The 17245-nt window shown below is 41.7% G+C and overlaps 1 protein-coding gene across 1 annotated transcript; it reads left to right on the top strand.

The window, feature by feature from the left end:
• Positions 1-440: 440 nt before the first annotated feature.
• FRZB (frizzled-related protein) lies at positions 441-10678 on the top strand (the record flags this gene model as incomplete). Its single annotated transcript, XM_008066474.2, has 2 exons — positions 441-1281; positions 10631-10678. Coding segments are annotated over exons 1-2 (526 nt in total), but the record flags the coding sequence as incomplete, so codon positions are not given.
• Between the last annotated feature and the right edge of the window lie 6567 nt (positions 10679-17245).

The following is a 17245-nucleotide window of genomic DNA, read 5'->3' as shown; positions in this document are numbered from 1 at the left end:
CGCACGCAGCAAGGCTTCCCTCCCACCGCCTGCAGCTCTCAGACCTGCACCCCCGCTGTCCCCCCGGCCTCCGCCAGCGCCCACCCCCGTCCGGAGCAGAGGAACCGGCATCGGAGCGCTGGGACCGCCCGGGGGGCGGAGCTCGCCCTCTGGCCAGGAGGTGGGAAAGTGACGACCCGCGGGGTCCGAGGCGCAGACCGCCCCTCCAGGCTCCTGCCGCGGTCCCTCCTGCCCGGGGCTGTCGCAGCAGCAGCTCACACCAAGAATTAGCCCTTGCTCCTCCGCCAGCAAGACTTGCAAACTCTCCTGCCCCTCCTCTCCCGTCGGGAGCTCTTTCCCTCCACGTGTCCCCCTCCCCCGCCTCCCCCGCCCTCCTCACTTCGGAGAACTGAATGCTTCTTTTAGCACCTTTTTTCCCCCTGTGATCCAGGGGACGTGACACCCCAGAGCGCCAACGACCTCCGCTGAATTCTATCTTTGTCTTTATTGCTCCCTCACTGCCTCGTGCGTCCCTCTCGCCTGATTGATGTGCGAAGGCTGATGCTTCTGCCAGAGGGAGAGGAATAAATAGAGGCTGCTGCCCCCGAAGGCTTAGTCGTGGGGAGAGAGCGGCGGGGGCGGCGGCGGGAGCTCGGCAAAGCTCGTGGGACCCCATTGGGGGAATTTGATCCGAGGAAGCCGTGAGATTGCCGGGGGAGGAGAAGCTTCCAGACCCTGGTGTCCGTTTCCAGGGAGGAGGAGCCGGCGGAGCGCGCCTCTGGGCGTCCACGGAGCGGCGCACCCTGCCGCGTCCTGCCGGGATCATGGCTTGCGGCCGTCTGGGAGCAATGCTGCTGCTGCGGGCCGGCATCGTGGCTCTGACCGCGCTCTGCCTGCTCCGCGTGCCGGCAGCCCGGGCTGCAGCCTGTGAGCCCGTCCGCATCCCCCTGTGCAAGTCCCTGCCCTGGAACATGACCAAGATGCCCAACCACCTGCACCACAGCACCCAGGCCAACGCCATCCTGGCCATAGAGCAGTTCGAGGGTCTGCTGGGTACCCACTGCAGCCCGGATCTGCTCTTCTTCCTCTGCGCCATGTACGCGCCCATCTGCACCATCGACTTCCAGCACGAGCCCATCAAGCCCTGCAAGTCCGTGTGCGAGCGCGCCCGGCAGGGCTGCGAGCCCATCCTCATCAAGTACCGCCACTCGTGGCCCGAGAGCCTGGCCTGCGAGGAGCTGCCTGTGTACGACCGGGGCGTGTGTATCTCTCCTGAGGCCATCGTCACCGCGGATGGAGCGGGTGAGTGTGGACGCGGCCCACCCGCCCAGTGCCCTCCAGCCCCTGGCTTCTGGGAATCCTCTCACTCGCCTTTGCTCTCTGAGACTTCCTTTGGGAACACGCGTCTCAGTCTCTCCCGTAATCACTTTTCTGTGGAGCACCAGGCCTTTTGTTTTTGTAATCGCCCCTGGTCACCCCTCCAGACAGATGCACCCTATTCCAGTAGGTGACCTTTCTAAAACCCTCCATCCTTTCCACTCCCGGCACGCTTCTACTCCACGCTGATGCTTCGCTCTCTTTAGTGTGGAAGTGGCCACATTGTGTAGACCGATGCTCTCTCTTTACTTTTTAAAGTTTGTTTATAATCATTGGGTTTTCTGGCTTGGTTCTCCTGCAGTTTCACTTATCAGCTTTCTATATCTTTAGTGTTTTAGCTGTTTGTTAAGATTGTAAGGAGAAAACCATTTTCTTCTATCATTAAAAATGCCAAGATAATGTCAGTAACCTTACTCCAGCCCACGGATGTGAGGGGTATGTGTTTGCTCAAAATTCAGTTGGAGCAATTACCTTCACCTTGAATCTCCCCCTCCTTTCAATGAGAGAGATTGTTCTACTCCAGAATGAAACAGCTGTGAAGCATTTCTATGCACTGCTAATTAGCTCCTGTGGCTGCTCCAGCCATCTAGCTGGTGGGCTGAAATTTCTGAGTCCTTTTCACATGCCCACGTGCCTTCAAGTCACTTTGTAACTGGCATATGGATGAGAGGAGTGTTGTTTAAGGTGTATTATCATCATACACTCTTGTTTGTTTTCTAAATCTCACCCCTTATGCCATTCTCGTACTCTGCAATAATCTGTCCTTAATTACCTTATTTTATGTCCCTTTTCTGTGTGTACGTCAACCACATATCCGTTTCAATCTTTCCCTACCACAAAACTTTACTGCAATTCTACATTTAGTGGAATCAACCAGAAGTTGTTTTCTCAGTAGTGTTTAGTCTAATTATGACATTCACAACTCTAAGACCCCCAACTAAACCTAGTTCACTGTGGCCCATCTAATTCTGATTCAATCATTCCCACCAACAGACCCAAACCTTAAATTTTACCTTTCATATATAGGGGACCCATACAAAACCAGAATTATCTTTTGGAGGGCCCACACTAAAGAGAGGGCCTCTTGTAGTACAATTGGAATTTGTTCCTCCAGATCAAACGGTCAACCGACGTTTTTATCTGGAAGTTTTCAGAAGGTTGCATCATGATTTGTGGAAGAAACGTTCTGTGTTGTGGCAAACAGGTGACTGGTTCTTCCCCCGTGACAATGCACCTGCTCATACCATGCTGAATGTTTAGCAGTTTTTGACCAAAAAGAGCATCTCTCCTGTGTCCTACCTTCCCTATTCACCCAGTCTCACCCTGAGCGACTTTTTTTTGTTTCCCGGGATGAAAAAAATCCTAAAAGGGAAACATTTTGCCAACATAGAAGAGGTAAAACAAAAAATTACAAAAACACTAAACGGCATCAAAATTGATAAGTTCAAAGACTGTTCTGAGCAGTGGAAAAAGTGTCTCAATAGGTATACTGCATCAAACAGTACTCTGAAGCTGACTGACGTTTACACATGTAAGCATAAATACACAATATTTTATAAATAAATTCTGAGTTTTTGGGGGGTCCCCCTTGTACTCTAAAAATAAGGCACTGTTTTTTTTCTTTTTGAGTTGGAGTCTCACTCTGTCGCCCAGACTGGAGTGCAGTGGCCGCTCCCGGCCACCGCCACCGCAGCCTCGACCCGCTGGGCTCCGGCAATCCTTCCGCCTCAGCCTTCTGAGTAGCTGGAACTACAGGCGCGCGCTACCACGCCAGGCAATTTTTTGATTTATTGTAGAGATGAGGTCTCGCCAAGTTGCCCAGGCGGGTCTCGAACCTGCGGGCTCAGGCCATCCACTCACCTCAGCCTCCCAGAGCTCAGGATTACAGGCAGAGCCACCGAGCCCGGCTTACTTTTTTTTTTTTTTTAACTAGTGGTCCTTTTTCATGCCCTCCTGATCTCAGCTCTATTCTTGGATATATTGATGACTTGGTTGCCTCCATTGCTAGACATCAACCATCCTTCCTCTTTCATCTTGCCCACCTAGGCACATGTCCTCAGTACATTTCTTGGAATGATTTCTAATTATTAGGAAGTATTTCAGAAAAATTGCTTTCTGTGCACCTTGACTCCATTACCACAAAGAAAGGGAGAAGGGAAAAGTGGTTGTACAAACAGCTGAAAAACCAAAAAGATTTCAAGAAGTTTTTTATGGTCTCCTCTTTTCGTTTGCCACTTTTTGAATATGACTCCTGTCTTTTTTATTGGAATCAGGGACCAAGACCTGATTGTGTATCAGAGGAAAATGCATTCCTCATTAATCTTTGCTAAAAGATCACTCCGGCCTTTGCACTCACTCAAAGCCACAGGCCCTGCAGACTCTGGAAGAACTCAGTGCAGTTGCTGCTCCAGTTTGCCAGGCACTTAGAACCAGTTAAATTCTGGCACTCCTCTCAGGCCATGGGCTAGGAATGAGGTGGCCATGGTTCAAGCTGAAATGCCTTCTTCCCTGTAAAGAACAAAACTTGCTCTTAAACCTCTCTTAGAGATGAACCTCTAATGAGCGAGGTTTGGCAAGGTTGATGGCTCTCAAAAAGCCATCATCAGTATGGATGGGAAGCAGTTTCATTAAGTGTCCCTGAGTTACCAAACACTGAACCAAACGTGGAACAATTGCCTCATTGAAGTGCTCAAATAGGACGTGCATAGAAACAATGGGTCAGTTCGTGAGACCTGATTTTTGAGCTTTAAAATGTCATAATAGGCCAGGCGCGGTGGCTCATGTCTGTAATCCCAGCACTTTGGGAGGTAAAGACAAGGATTGCTTGAGCCCAGGAGTTCGAGACTAGTCTAGGCAACATAGTGAGACCTTGTCTCTGCAAAAAAAAATACAAAAATTAGTTGGGGGTGGTGGCGCCATCCCAGCTACTTCAGAGGTGAGGCAGAATGATTGCCTGAGCCCAGGAGGTTGAGGTTGTGGTGGCACTGAACTGCAGCCTGGGTGACAGAGTAAGACCCCAACTCAAAAAGTAAAATGAAATGCCATAATATTTGCTCTACTGACAGCATCCTTGCTGAAAAACAAGTATGGGTGGGTGGGAGTTGAAGTCATATTGTGGTGTTGGTTTCCCTGCCCTAACCATAACCCCTGTGAACCCGAGATTGCAGTGCGGGAGGGGCCTGAGGGGGAGGTGCAAATGGGGGGGTGGGGTGGAAGGATGGGTTCTACCTCAAAGGGTGCCCCGGCTTCCAGCACCAGCCTGTTGAAAATTACATTCCCTATGCTGGGTCAAACTGTCAGACACCTGGAATTACTTAGGAATTGTTGCATGTGACCAGTGATATTTACGACATATATCCAATAAACTTCTTAGTTCAGTGGCATGTGATAGTTCACAAAGCAGTGTTTTTTCCCTTCCTTTAGATATAGACAGAGTCCCTGCGTCTTATTGCTAGTGTCTATCCAGTCAGATATAAAAATGAGGTCTCCCTTAATAAAATGAGAATCTTTCACATTCCTTTAACACCAAGAAGATTTTCAAATCCTACCATTCACGGGATCTGTTCTCTTAGAGTGTATCATGACTTCACAAACAAGCTTAGGACATTTTACAAAGCAAAGTCTTGTTGAAATGGGATGCCTCAAACTATCTTTTGGTTTCAAAATACTAAGGGTCAGCATACTTTTATAAGGAACAGGTTATAGGATGACTATTACTAATGAATTCATATTACATTTATTCTTACATTTTCTATATTTGAGTGTGGCTACATGTGCAACTGCTTTATCTGAAAACTTAGTTCAATTTAGTCATTCAGAAGGTTAATTGTGACATTTAGTCAAATCTTTAATATTCATGGTACAGTAGAGAAGATGGGCTTGGGGTCAGGTGTACCAGGTGTTGATTCTTGACTCTGCCCCGTATCAACTGTTGCTGTAGAAAAATATGTAACCTAACCGGGCTTGGTGGCTCAGCCTGGAATCCTGCGCCTTTGGGAGGCTGAGGTGAGTGGATTACCTGAGCCCACGGGTTCGAGACCCGCCTGGGCAGCGAGACCTCATCTCTACAATAAAAAAAAAAAAAAAAAAAATCAGCTGGGCGTGGTAGCACGCGCCTGTAATTCCAGCTACTGGGAAGGCTGAGGCGGAAGGATCGCCGGAGCCCAGGAGGTCGAGGCTGCGGTGGCTGGGAGCGGCCACTGCACTCCAGTCTGGGTGACAGAATGAGACTCCAACTCAAAAAAAGAAAAAGAAAAATATGTAACCTTTCTAATTCAAAGTTTTCCTATCTGTAAAATGGGGACAATACTGCCTACATCCAAAGAGCATGGTGAAGATGGACTTAAATAGCCTAAGAAGCATTGAGTTTAGAACAGTACCAGATACACAGTCAGGCCTACACAAATTGCTTCTACTGTTGCTGTTTTACTATTATTGTCAATGTTGTATCAAATTGAATGATACTTTCTTTTTTTTGTTTGTTTTTTGAAATGGTTATGTTGGTAAATTCAGATACAGACCAGAACTTTTATCAGTTCATCTCTGGGAAACAAGCTTTACCCTGGGACCTAACTAGAAAAGCAGATCTTAGCTCTTCCGAATATATAAAGTTGATATTTCTTTTTATACAAATCCACCTGGATCTCAGGCTCAAGAGCAAATCCCTTTGGGAGTGACTGAGAAGAGAATAAGTCTGGTGGATGCTAGTTAATTGTACGTAGTTTATCTTAGAAGCTCAGAAATCAAGCAGTTAAGAACATTTATGATATATTTCACAGCTGTTTCTACAGCACCTCCATTCTGCTGTGCCAAGGGTTTTATAATCACCCCTCAGTCAGTGCTGGTTTCTGTGGTAGTGCTGACTTGTCTTCTCAGCTCTTGCTCAACACGCTTCTGCAGGCCTTCTCTCTCCTGGCAGAGCTGCGCCAACTTTCAGATGCAGGAACGGCTGTTTAATCATTTCTCCACTCTCAGAGGAACAGGCAGCCTTTTCTTTTGCCCTGGTCTACAAATATTTGAGGGGCCAAATACCAAGAAGGAAGAAGAATTATTTAGTGTGATAGCAGAAGAAGGGAACGGAAAGGAGAAATGGAAATTTTATATTAGGACTAGAGGAAAAACATGATTCTAAGGATGCTTCATCATGAAAAATATTGAAGGACACTCTGAGTGGGGTATGGAAGAGTATCTCAGTGTTATGGCATTTAATTTTATTTAGAGCTAACCCAATGATCAGTGGTAACAGAATCTTATGTAGTCACCAAATCTTATTTTAATAATTTACTTTTTAATCTCATTCCCTCCAAACCTTCAATTAGTTGTTGCTACAAATAGCAAAACTGACTAGGTTATATTTGTCCTTTCTCTTCTACTTGGTGTCTAGAAAGAAGAGACCAAGAGCTATCAGAGATAGTTTTGAATAATTAAGGATTGGTTACGTTTCCTCAATTTAGAGACAACCACAGTTTTACAGTTACAGGCCCTTAGTTGAAATTCTTGATTTGCCGTTAATTGTCTACATCGAACAAATCACTTGCCATTGCCATTGACTGGAGATTGTGAAGAACAAAAGAAATATTCATGCGGAGTGATTGATAAATGATAAGGCACAATGTAACTATTTAATATCTTTGGGGAGAGGATGTGCCATCCTCAGGACAGGGATCATTAGTAGCAACAGAGTAAAAGCTAACATGCTCTTAACATGTAACGCGCTCTAGGTGCTGTCTTAAGTGCATTATGCCTATTCACATAACTCTCATAACAAACATGGTATATTCAGTTATTCCTATTTTGCAGAACAGGAAACTGAGGCATATAGAGAAGGTAAGTGACTTGTCCAAGTTAATACAGCTGGTAAGACAAAGAGGATTCAAACCAGACCTGTTCTACACTGCATTTCCTCTTGTATTAAGAAATATCAGCCGGGATTGGTGGCTCAGCCTGTAATCCCGCGCCTTTGGGAGGCTGAGGTGAGTGGATTGCCTAAGCCAGGGGGTTCGAGACGCACCTGGGCAGCGAGACCTCATCTCTACAGTAAATCAAAAAATCAGCTGGGCGTGGTAGCGCATGCCTGTAATTCCAGCTACTTGGAAGGCTGAGGCGGAAGGGTCGCTGGAGCCCCAGCAGGTCGAGGCTGCAGTGGCGGGAAACGGCCACTGCACTCCAGTCTGGGCAACAGAGTGAAACACCAACTCAAAAAAAAGAAATATCAGCCAGGCTCGGTGACTCAGCCTGCAATCCCGTGCTTTGGGAGGCTGAGGTGAGTGGATTGCCTGAGCCCGCGGGTTCGAGACCCACCTGGGCAACTTGGCGAGACCTCATCTCTACAATAAATCAAAAAATCAGCCAGGCGTGGTAGCGCATGCCTCTAATTCCAGTTACTCGGAAGGCTGAGGCGGAAGGATCGCCAGAGCCCAGCAGGTCGAGGCTGCGATGGTCGGGAGCGGCCACTGCACTCCAGTCTGGACGACAGAGTGAGACTCCAACTCAGAAAAAAAAAAAAGAAAAAAAGAAAAAAAAAAAAGAAATATCATTGCTAACTTGCTAGAGCATCTATCTTTTGCCCATCAGCTTGCAAGAGCAAGGTTTTTTTCCATTGTATTTTGAAAGCCCATTTATAAATGGCTCAAGAGAATGAAAGGTGGCTCTAGACAGTGGATTCCAAGAGATAAGAGATAAGTACTTCACTGTACTTTTGAGATAGCAGAGAGTATATATTCCAGATTCTCATGTCAAACCCTTAGCCCCTGAGTCTTAGCATGCTTCAGAGTGAACCCAGGGCACCACTGTATCCTCGTTGTCCAAGCTGGGAGTCAACCTTGGTTCTGCCCTTTTTCTCCTCCCCCGCATTCAGTAGTATCAAATGCTGTTGGATCTGCTTTGACTTAAATTCCCTCCCTTCCCTCTGGAATGCCATTTTCCTAGTTTGGACCTCACCATCTCTCACATGGATATGGTCATAGGATGAGTGTTGGCTTCCTTACCTCCAGTATTTCCGCTCCATATTCCAGTAGTATGATTTTCCTGAAATGCAAATCCCTTGCTTACAATCCTTTGGCATCTGCCGTTGCCCTCGGGATCCCACTCCTCCCTTCCTCTCGCTTCATTTCTCTTTGCGCACACTGCTCTCTATTTCAGTCACACGTGCAGGTCTCTTGCCCCAGTACCTTTGCAATATTTTTCTTTATCTGAAAAAACCCTCTTCCCTTTCCTAGCTCCTTTAGGATTATTCTGGAAACCTCTGTGACCTCCACCAGAAATCCTGGGACATAAAACCCACTATTGTAATTAAGGATAATTTTGGTTGGTAGAATGTCTAAGTTGACCTTTCTGAAAATATTTTTTAATTAATTACATTCAGAAAATTTTGATTTTTCTCTGAGCATTTTGAAAAGTGTAGAAACATTTTTCTATGAATAAGAAGGAAAACATTCTTCTTGGCCTAGCTGTTTCAAAGGTGTTTTCTTTATCTAAGAGGGGAGTTTTCTTTTTCTTTTTCTTTTTTTTTTTTTCGTTTTTGAGTTGGAGTCTCACTCTGTCGCTCAGAATGGAGTGCAGTGGCCGCTCCCAGCCCCCGCAGCCTCGACCTGCTGGGCCCTGGCGATCCTTCCGCCTCAGCCTTCCGAGTAGTTGGAACTACAGGCACGCGCTACCACGCCCGGCTAATTTTTCTTTTTCATTTTTATTACAACCTTTACACACTAAATATTTTAAATGTGGGCCAATATAATTTATTCATTTACTAGGAGATTATTTTTGTGTGAATCATATGGATTTTATTACGATTATTCAGTAATAGAAAAATCATTGGCACATTACTCTAATTCTTGGATATGTTTATCATGATTAAGGTATTTAAATATAAATTAAATTAATAGTTTATGCCCACATTGAACCAAATGTTTTAGAATTAGTGTTGTTTCTTGCTTAAGTACTTATTTGGTGACTTCTATCTTTTCTTAGATATAACTTTTAAAATACCAGCTGATTACTAAAGCTGGAAAATGAATTAATTGTGATTGTGGGTATTATTGTCCGAAAACAATATTAATCCCTCCTTGTTTACTTTATTCCTAACATGACCTATGAACACAAAGAACAACAGAAGAATGTTATTTTCTATTAGAATAGAGGCATTAAGCTCATTTAGCAAAAAGCGTTAATACAAATATAAAACTCTTGTATAAAAGTACTGAGTTTGAGCTGGGCTCGGTGGCTCAGCCTGTAATCCCGCGCCTTTGGGAAGCTGAGGTGAGTGGATTGCCTGAGCCGGCAGTTCGAGACCCGCCCGGGCAGGCGAGACCTCATCTCTACAATAAATAAAAAAAAAAATTAGCCAGGCATGGTAGCGTGCGCCTGTAGTTCCAGCTACTTGGAAGGCTGAGGCGGAAGGATCGCCGGAACCCAGCAGGCCGAGGCTGCGGTGGCCAGGAGCGGTCCAGTCTGGGTGACAGAGTGAGACTCCAACTCAAAAAAAAAAAAAAAAGTATTGAGTTGGAGTGTTAATAAAAATATGTTGCTAGGCACAGCATCTCTCAGCATGATGCTCTGCTGAGGCACTTGGTATTATTCATTAGAGGCTGCTTTCTTAATTAGAACCCAGAAGACCTTTATTATTACCATTTTCTGAGATTATGGCACCATGAAAACCATCAATGGCAATTTCTAATTATTGTCACATCTATTAATTGCATTGGCTTGAATAGTCCCTGGACAGGTTTCATTTCTGCTGAAGAATTAGTTAGCCTGCAATTAACAAAGGACACATGATTTCTGAGAGTTTTCCCTAGGCACTAAGGGTTTACATGTATGCAGGTACAACGTGATACATCTATTTATTGGGGAGGTATATTTAGTTCTTTTTGTCATCAAGTCACAAGTGTTAGATGAGTACCTCATGTTTGTATGGGCTTTATTGTGATAGGATACTCATCATTTAGAAATTTGGTGAAATTCAAACAAATTATTTATTAAATCCTGACATTAGATGCACAGTTGATGAAGATTTAAAACAATATCACCAATCACATGAAAGAATAGATCTCATTTTTTAATTTAAATAACATAAAATTTGACTAAAGATAAGAGTGCTAACAAATGGTAAAAGTGCCAACCTACCTAGTACCTGACACTACTAAGACAACTCTCTACTTACTTGAGACTCCTGGGTCCTTACCCAAATCAAACTTGTGACTGAATTAGTTGTTTATATAGGAATTCTTGAATAATAACAAATATGTTATGGTTTTTTTTCTTTATTCTATCACCTCAGATTTTCCTATGGATTCTAGTAATGGAAACTGTAGAGGAGCAAGCAGTGGTGAGTATATCACTGTCTTTCTGATTTTCATTTGTGGTCAGATTAGTCTCTGATGTAACCTAGATACTCAAGTCTTATTTAGGGAATTCTGTGTCCTATACTTTAAAAGTGAACCTAAAAAAGTATTTCCTTATTTATATTAATTTTAACAATATTCAATATAGTAAAATAGACCCTTTCTTTTGGTAGTCTGGTGTACATGAATTTTAATTCATGTGTAGATTCATGTAACCAACACTACTATCAGCATACAGAACAATCTCATCACTCCCCAGAACTCTCTCATGTTGTATCCCTTTATAATTACAAGTTTTACCCACCCTTATCTACTGACAATCACTGATCTTTTTTTCATACTATAGTTTTATCTTTTTGAGATTGTTCATATAAATGGAATGATAGAATATGTAACCTCTTCAGATTGACTTTTTTTCACTTAGCACAATGCCTTTGAGATTTATCCAATTGTTGCACATTGGATAATGTATTCCTTTTTATTACTGGATGTTTCATTATTTGGACATATTACTATTTGTCTATCTGTTCACTTCTTGAAGGATATTTGGGTTGTTTCCAGTTTGATGCATTCATGAAGAGTTCTGCTACATTAAAGTGCAGGTTTTTGTGTGAACATAAATTTTCATCTCTCTAGAGTAAACATTTAGGAATACAATTGCTGGGTTGTATGATGAGTATATGTTTAACTATCTGAAAAACTGCCAAATTGCTTTCAAGATGGCTGTTCAATTTTGCACTAGCAACATATAAGTGTTCCAGTTGCTTTGTATTCTTGTTAGCAGTTGGTATTGTCAATATTTTTCTTTATTGTTAGCCATTTTGATAGGTGTATAGTAATAGGTCACAGTGGTTTTAATTTGCATTTCCCTTATGGTTAATGACATTGAATATCTTTTCATGGGTTTATTTTCCATCTGCATATGTTGTTTTTGGTGAAGTGTCTGTTCAGTTCTTTGCCCGTTGTAAATTAGGTTGTCTTCTTACTAATGAGTTTTGAGAGCTCTTTATATATTCTTTTTTTTTTGAGTTGGAGTCTCACTCTGTCACCCAGACTGGAGTGCAGTGGCTGCTCCCGGCCACTGCAGCCTCGACCTGCTGGGCTCCAGTGATCCTTTCGCCTCAGCCTTCCGAGTAGCCGGAATTACAGGCATGTGCTACCACGCCCGGCTGATTTTTTTGATTTATTGTAGAGATGAGGTCTCGCTGCCCAGGCGGGTCTCGAACCCGCGGGCTCAGGCAATCCACTCACTTCAGCCTCCCAAAGGCACGGGATTACAGGCTGAGCCACCGAGCCCGGCTTTCTTTATATATTCTGAAATGAAGAACCGTCTCTTCGTTTCAATCATTCTCTCTGTTTATGTATTTGTTTTATTTTTTCAATGTTATTGAGTTGTTTCTTCTGCTTGCTTTAGGGTATTTTTCTCCTTTCTTTTTTATTCTCTTAGGTTAGAAGCTTATATTGTCTGTGAGACCTTTCTCTTTTTTAACATAATTTAATGTTATAAATACCCAATTAAGAATGACTTTAGTTGCAGCCCATAAATTTTGATAGTTGTTTTCCCATTTTTTTCCTCCAGTTCAAAATATTTGATAATTTTCCTTGAGATTTTCTTTGACTCATGCATTATTTAGGATTGTGCTGTTTAATTTGCTGCTATTTGGGTATTTTCCTGTTATCTTGATGTTATTAATGTTTCAAATTTTATTTTATTTTATTTTATTTATTTTGAGTTGGAGTCTCACTCTGTCGCCCAGACTGGAGTGCAGTGGCCGCTCCCGGCCACCGCAGCCTCGACCTGCTGGGCTCCGGCGATCCTTCTGCCTCAGCCTTCCAAGTAACTGGAACTACAGGCGTATGCTACCACACCTGGCTAACTTTTTGATTTATTGTAGAGATGAGGTCTCGCCAAGTTGCCCAGGGGGCTCAGGCAATCCACTCACCTCAGCCTTCCAAAGCGCGGGATTACAGGCTGAGCCTCCGAGCCCAACTTCAGTTTTCTTTTGTGGGATGTGTCTTTTTCTATCTAATTGTAACATATCTATATCATTGTGTTTTAAATATATTTCTTGTAGACTTCATATAGTTGAGTCCTTTTTTAAATTCATACTGCCAATCTTTGTATTTTGATTGGTACATTTGCATTTAATGTAATTATTGATATATTTGTATTTAGATTTACCATTTTATTTGTTTTCTGTTTGTTTTCTCTGGTTTTTATTCCTATTTCTTTCTTTTGGATTCAGAGTCTCTCTCTCTCTGCCACATATGTGAGATATATGAGGAGGACCCCCCCCCAAATCTTAGGATCTATGTATTAAAAATGTTGATTTATTCTTACACGTTTAAACTTCAGTCACCTTTAAAGTACTCTCTGCTTGATGCAATACACCTATCGAGACTCTTTTTCCACTACTCAAAATTGTTTTTGAACTCGCCAATTTTGGTCTCTTTTAGTGTTTCTGCTGTTTTTTTGTTTCACCTCTTCCACATCAGCAAAGTGTTTCCATTTGAGCACTTTTTTCATCTGGGGAAACAAAAATGAAGACGTTCAGGGTGAGATCGGGTGAATGGGGAGGATGGGGCATGGGGGTCATGATGTTTTGGTCAAAAACTGCTGAACATTCAGTGAAGTGTGAGCAGGTGTGCTTATAAGTCATCCATCGTGAAATGGGCGAACATGTTGAAAGAATCTCCAAAAAGAAAATTCACTGAAGTGGAATGCAGCCTCTAATGCTAGCTGGTATTCTGATGCTGATGGGTTCTTAGAACACTCAACTAGTGGGGGAAGCCTGTACTACAAGGGGCCCACCCTCCAAAAAATAATTTGGGTTTCTGCTTGTATATGTCGTCATGACATAATGTTATATTTTTTATTTCAGCCATTAAATATGTTTTAAACAACTCAAGAGGAGAACCGTATTCTACTATATTTATACAGATGTTTATAATTTCTATTGTTCTTCCTTCTTTCCCAATGTTCAGACTTCCTTCTGATATTATTTCTCATCTGTCTGAACAATTTTCCTTAGCATTTTTTTGGAGCAGTTCTGGTGGTAACAAATTCTCTGTTTTCCTTCACCTGAAAATGCCTTATTGTCACCTTCAGTCCTAAAGGATATTTCCACTGGATATACAGTTCTGGGTTGGCAGTTCATTTTGTATGTTAAAAATATTTTGCTTATTTCTGGATTCAGTATTTCTCATGCGAAATTGACAGGTTTTCAAATCATTATTCCTCTGAAAGTAATCTAACAGTTTTCTTAAGTTACTTTCAAAGTTTTTGTCTTTGTTTTTAGTTTCACCAGTTTGATTATGACATGTCTGGACATTGATTTCTTTGAGTTTACCCTGTTTAGGCTTAACTGTTCTTCTTGAATGTATTAATTTATACCTTTCGAGAAGTGCTTAGGAATTATTTCTTCAAATACTTACTTTTCACACCGTAGTTTCTTCTATGATGACATGAATGTTAGATCTTTTAATATTGTCCCATAGGTTTCAGAGGCTCTGTTCAGTTTTTCACTCTAATCTTTTTTTCCTCTTGTTTAAATTAGATAATTTCCATTGATCGCTCTTCAAGTTCATTAACTCTTTCCTTGTTCATGTCCATTCTAACATTTGAGCACATCCAAATAGTTTTTGTTACTGTATTTTTCAAAGTTAAAATTTTCATTTGATTCTTCATTATATTTTGTATTTCTTTGTTAAGATTTTCTATCTTTCATTTTATTTCAAGAGTATTCACCATTACTTTCGGGGGTATTTTTATAATAGCCACCTTAAAGTCATTGTTGTATAATTTCAACATCTGTGTCATCTGATTGTCTTTTCTCATACAAGTTGAGATTTTCCTAATTCTTCATGTGCAATGAAGTAATTTTGGCTTAAATCCTGGATATTTTGAGTATCATGTAATTAAGTCCTATAGAAAATGCTGATTTTTAATTTTTACTCTTAGCAGGAATCCACCTAGTTACATTTAGGCTGCAAATTTTGACTAGTCTGTGAATTGTGATTTCAATATCAGTTCTATTTCTAAAGCCCGTGAAGTATCTCCTGTATCCCATGTGACCAGCATGAAATCAGAACCATAATTTTCCCCACAGTTCAGTTTTCAAAATCTATGGTAAATTGTTTCATATCAGATTTACACATGCCCAGGGTGAGTCCTGCAGTTCATAAACAACTCTACAAAATTTTTTTCCCCAAGCTCCTTCTTCTCTCTCTGTGATCTCCCTGGCTCTATTCAGTTCCTTGGAGCTCTCTTTTTTGGTCCTTTGGCCAGAAAACTGAGGCTTTATTTACTACATCCCATGATTCACTTTTTGTGACTACTCCTGCATCTGGGACCAAGTAACGGGAAGACAGGTAGAGATAAAGCAATAAGGATTTTCCCCAATCTCTTGGAACAAGAAGTCCTCCAATCAGAGAGGAAGGTTCTCCTTCATCAGTGTTTTAGGCTCCTGAGGGCCTTTCTTGCAGTAGCTGTTGCTGTTACCACTGCCCCAGGTTGACTTGAGAGATGAAGTATAAGAGATTGAAGTGTTAGAGACACTTTCCACTTCTTAAGCTAGTACCAGAAAGCTTCTCCTGGATTACTCTTTGCACAGTACCCACTTCCAGACAGGCAGTGTTGACACCAAACTGGCAGATACCAGAGGGGGAAATATGATGAGCCCACTATCACCTTGGTGGTACTGGTTTTCTTCCCTAGTCTTCCTGCTGTGACTGTATTTACTTTTCAGAGTTCTTAGGTAGCTGCTTCATATACTCTTTTCAGTTTTATAACTGTGTTCAGTCGGAGAAACAAGATGGAGTCTATTTATTCCATCTTGCCATAAAGTAAACCGCTAAACTATGACATGCATGCAGAAAAAGTGCACAAATCTTAAACACTCATTTTCACAAAGTAAACATTCTTTAAACCACTAAACAGACCAAGATATATAACATCACCAGCACTCCAGAAGCTTCCAAATCACTACCCCTCTTTCTTTCTTCCCAAAGGTAATAACTGGCAGGAATTCTAATATGATAGATTATTTTTGCCTGATTTTAAACTTTATATGAATGGAATGCTACAGTATGTCTTTTTTTCTGTGCATGTGACTTTCTTTGCTCTTCATTATGCTGTGAATAGCAGTAGTGTACTTTCATTGCTATGTAGTATTCTATAATTAAATGTACCATGCTTTATTCATTCTGATATTCCTAGATCTTTGGGTTGTTTTCAGTTTTTGTTACTAATGCTGCTTTTGTTTCTAAAAGAATATTATATTTACAACTAGTTACTATATCTTTCTTCTATTTCACTTTCCTCTAGTAATTTATACTAATTTTGGTTAATATGTCCTATCTTGTAAGGCATCTTTAATGTGGAAATAAGACACTTATTTTATTAAGTTGTGAATAAGCTTGAAATATCAATTTCTTTCTTTCTTTCTTTCTGCTTTTTTGAGTTGGAGTCTTACTCTGTCACCCAGACTGGAATGCAGTGGCACGCTCCCGGTCACCGCAGCCTTGACTTGCTGGGCTCTGGCAATCCTTCCACCTCAGCCCTCCAAGTAGCTGGAACTACAGGCGTGTGCTACCACACCCGGCTACTTTTTGATTTTATTGTAGAGATGAGATCTCACCAAGTTGCCCAGGCGGGTCTCGAACCTGCGGGCTCAAGCAATCCACTCACCTCAGCCTCCCAAAGCGCTGGGATTACAGGCTGAGCCACTGAGCCGGACTGAAATATCAATTTCAATAGATTGGGATCATTTTCATTATTGACTTCCACCAAATCTTATCAGGGTGACATGTGCTTGACTTGAGGCAATGTCTATCAAAGGTGTCTCAATAAACATTTATCTTACTATAAGCATAAATGAATTAAAATTATTTTACATAAAATTATTATGTGGAATTATTTCATTACCCATTTGATATAAATGAGAATGTTTTTCACTGTCATGAAATCAGTTGGAAATCTTTGGTGTCTGGCAATGGTACTAGTTTACGGACTACTCCTTCTATTATGTTTTCTCAACACGAATTAAAAAGCTCATTTGTATAAAACTGCAATTGATGAGTCAAAATTTCTGGCCAAGGGCACATTTATGTTACCACTATGCCCAGAAGTTATGGTTAGAATAACATAGCACTTCAGTGTGTGAAAGAGAGATGAAGACTTGTCAACAACACTATAAATAATATACAAACAAATAAAATAACCCAATTCAACATGTAAAACTACCTAGAACAAATGTTCTTGGAGTCAGTGTTTACTGTTCCTCTTTTTAAAATGTTTTCCTGTTCGCTGGTAAATGGGAGTAATTAACACAAACTAATAGGCAGAACCAAAGCTCATTCTGTTTGTGAAAAAAACAAAAACAACAACAAAAACCACTAACATATTCACATGTCCTGAAAAGAAGATATAATTTGTTCACACTCAAATTGTATACTTTGGAAGAATGTAACAGCTGAGGTTGATCATGATAAAACAGGAAATGAGGAAGACACAAAAACATTGTAACCCACATAATGACCTCTTTCCAAAG

The sequence above is a fragment of the Carlito syrichta genome, unplaced genomic scaffold, assembly GCF_000164805.1.
Source record: "Carlito syrichta isolate Samal-C Ts95f unplaced genomic scaffold, Tarsius_syrichta-2.0.1 Scaffold308954, whole genome shotgun sequence".
In the NCBI taxonomy this organism is placed as follows: domain Eukaryota; kingdom Metazoa; phylum Chordata; class Mammalia; order Primates; family Tarsiidae; genus Carlito; species Carlito syrichta.
Note: the sequence above shows the minus strand (reverse complement) of the source record. Positions and strands in the feature narration are given on the sequence as shown.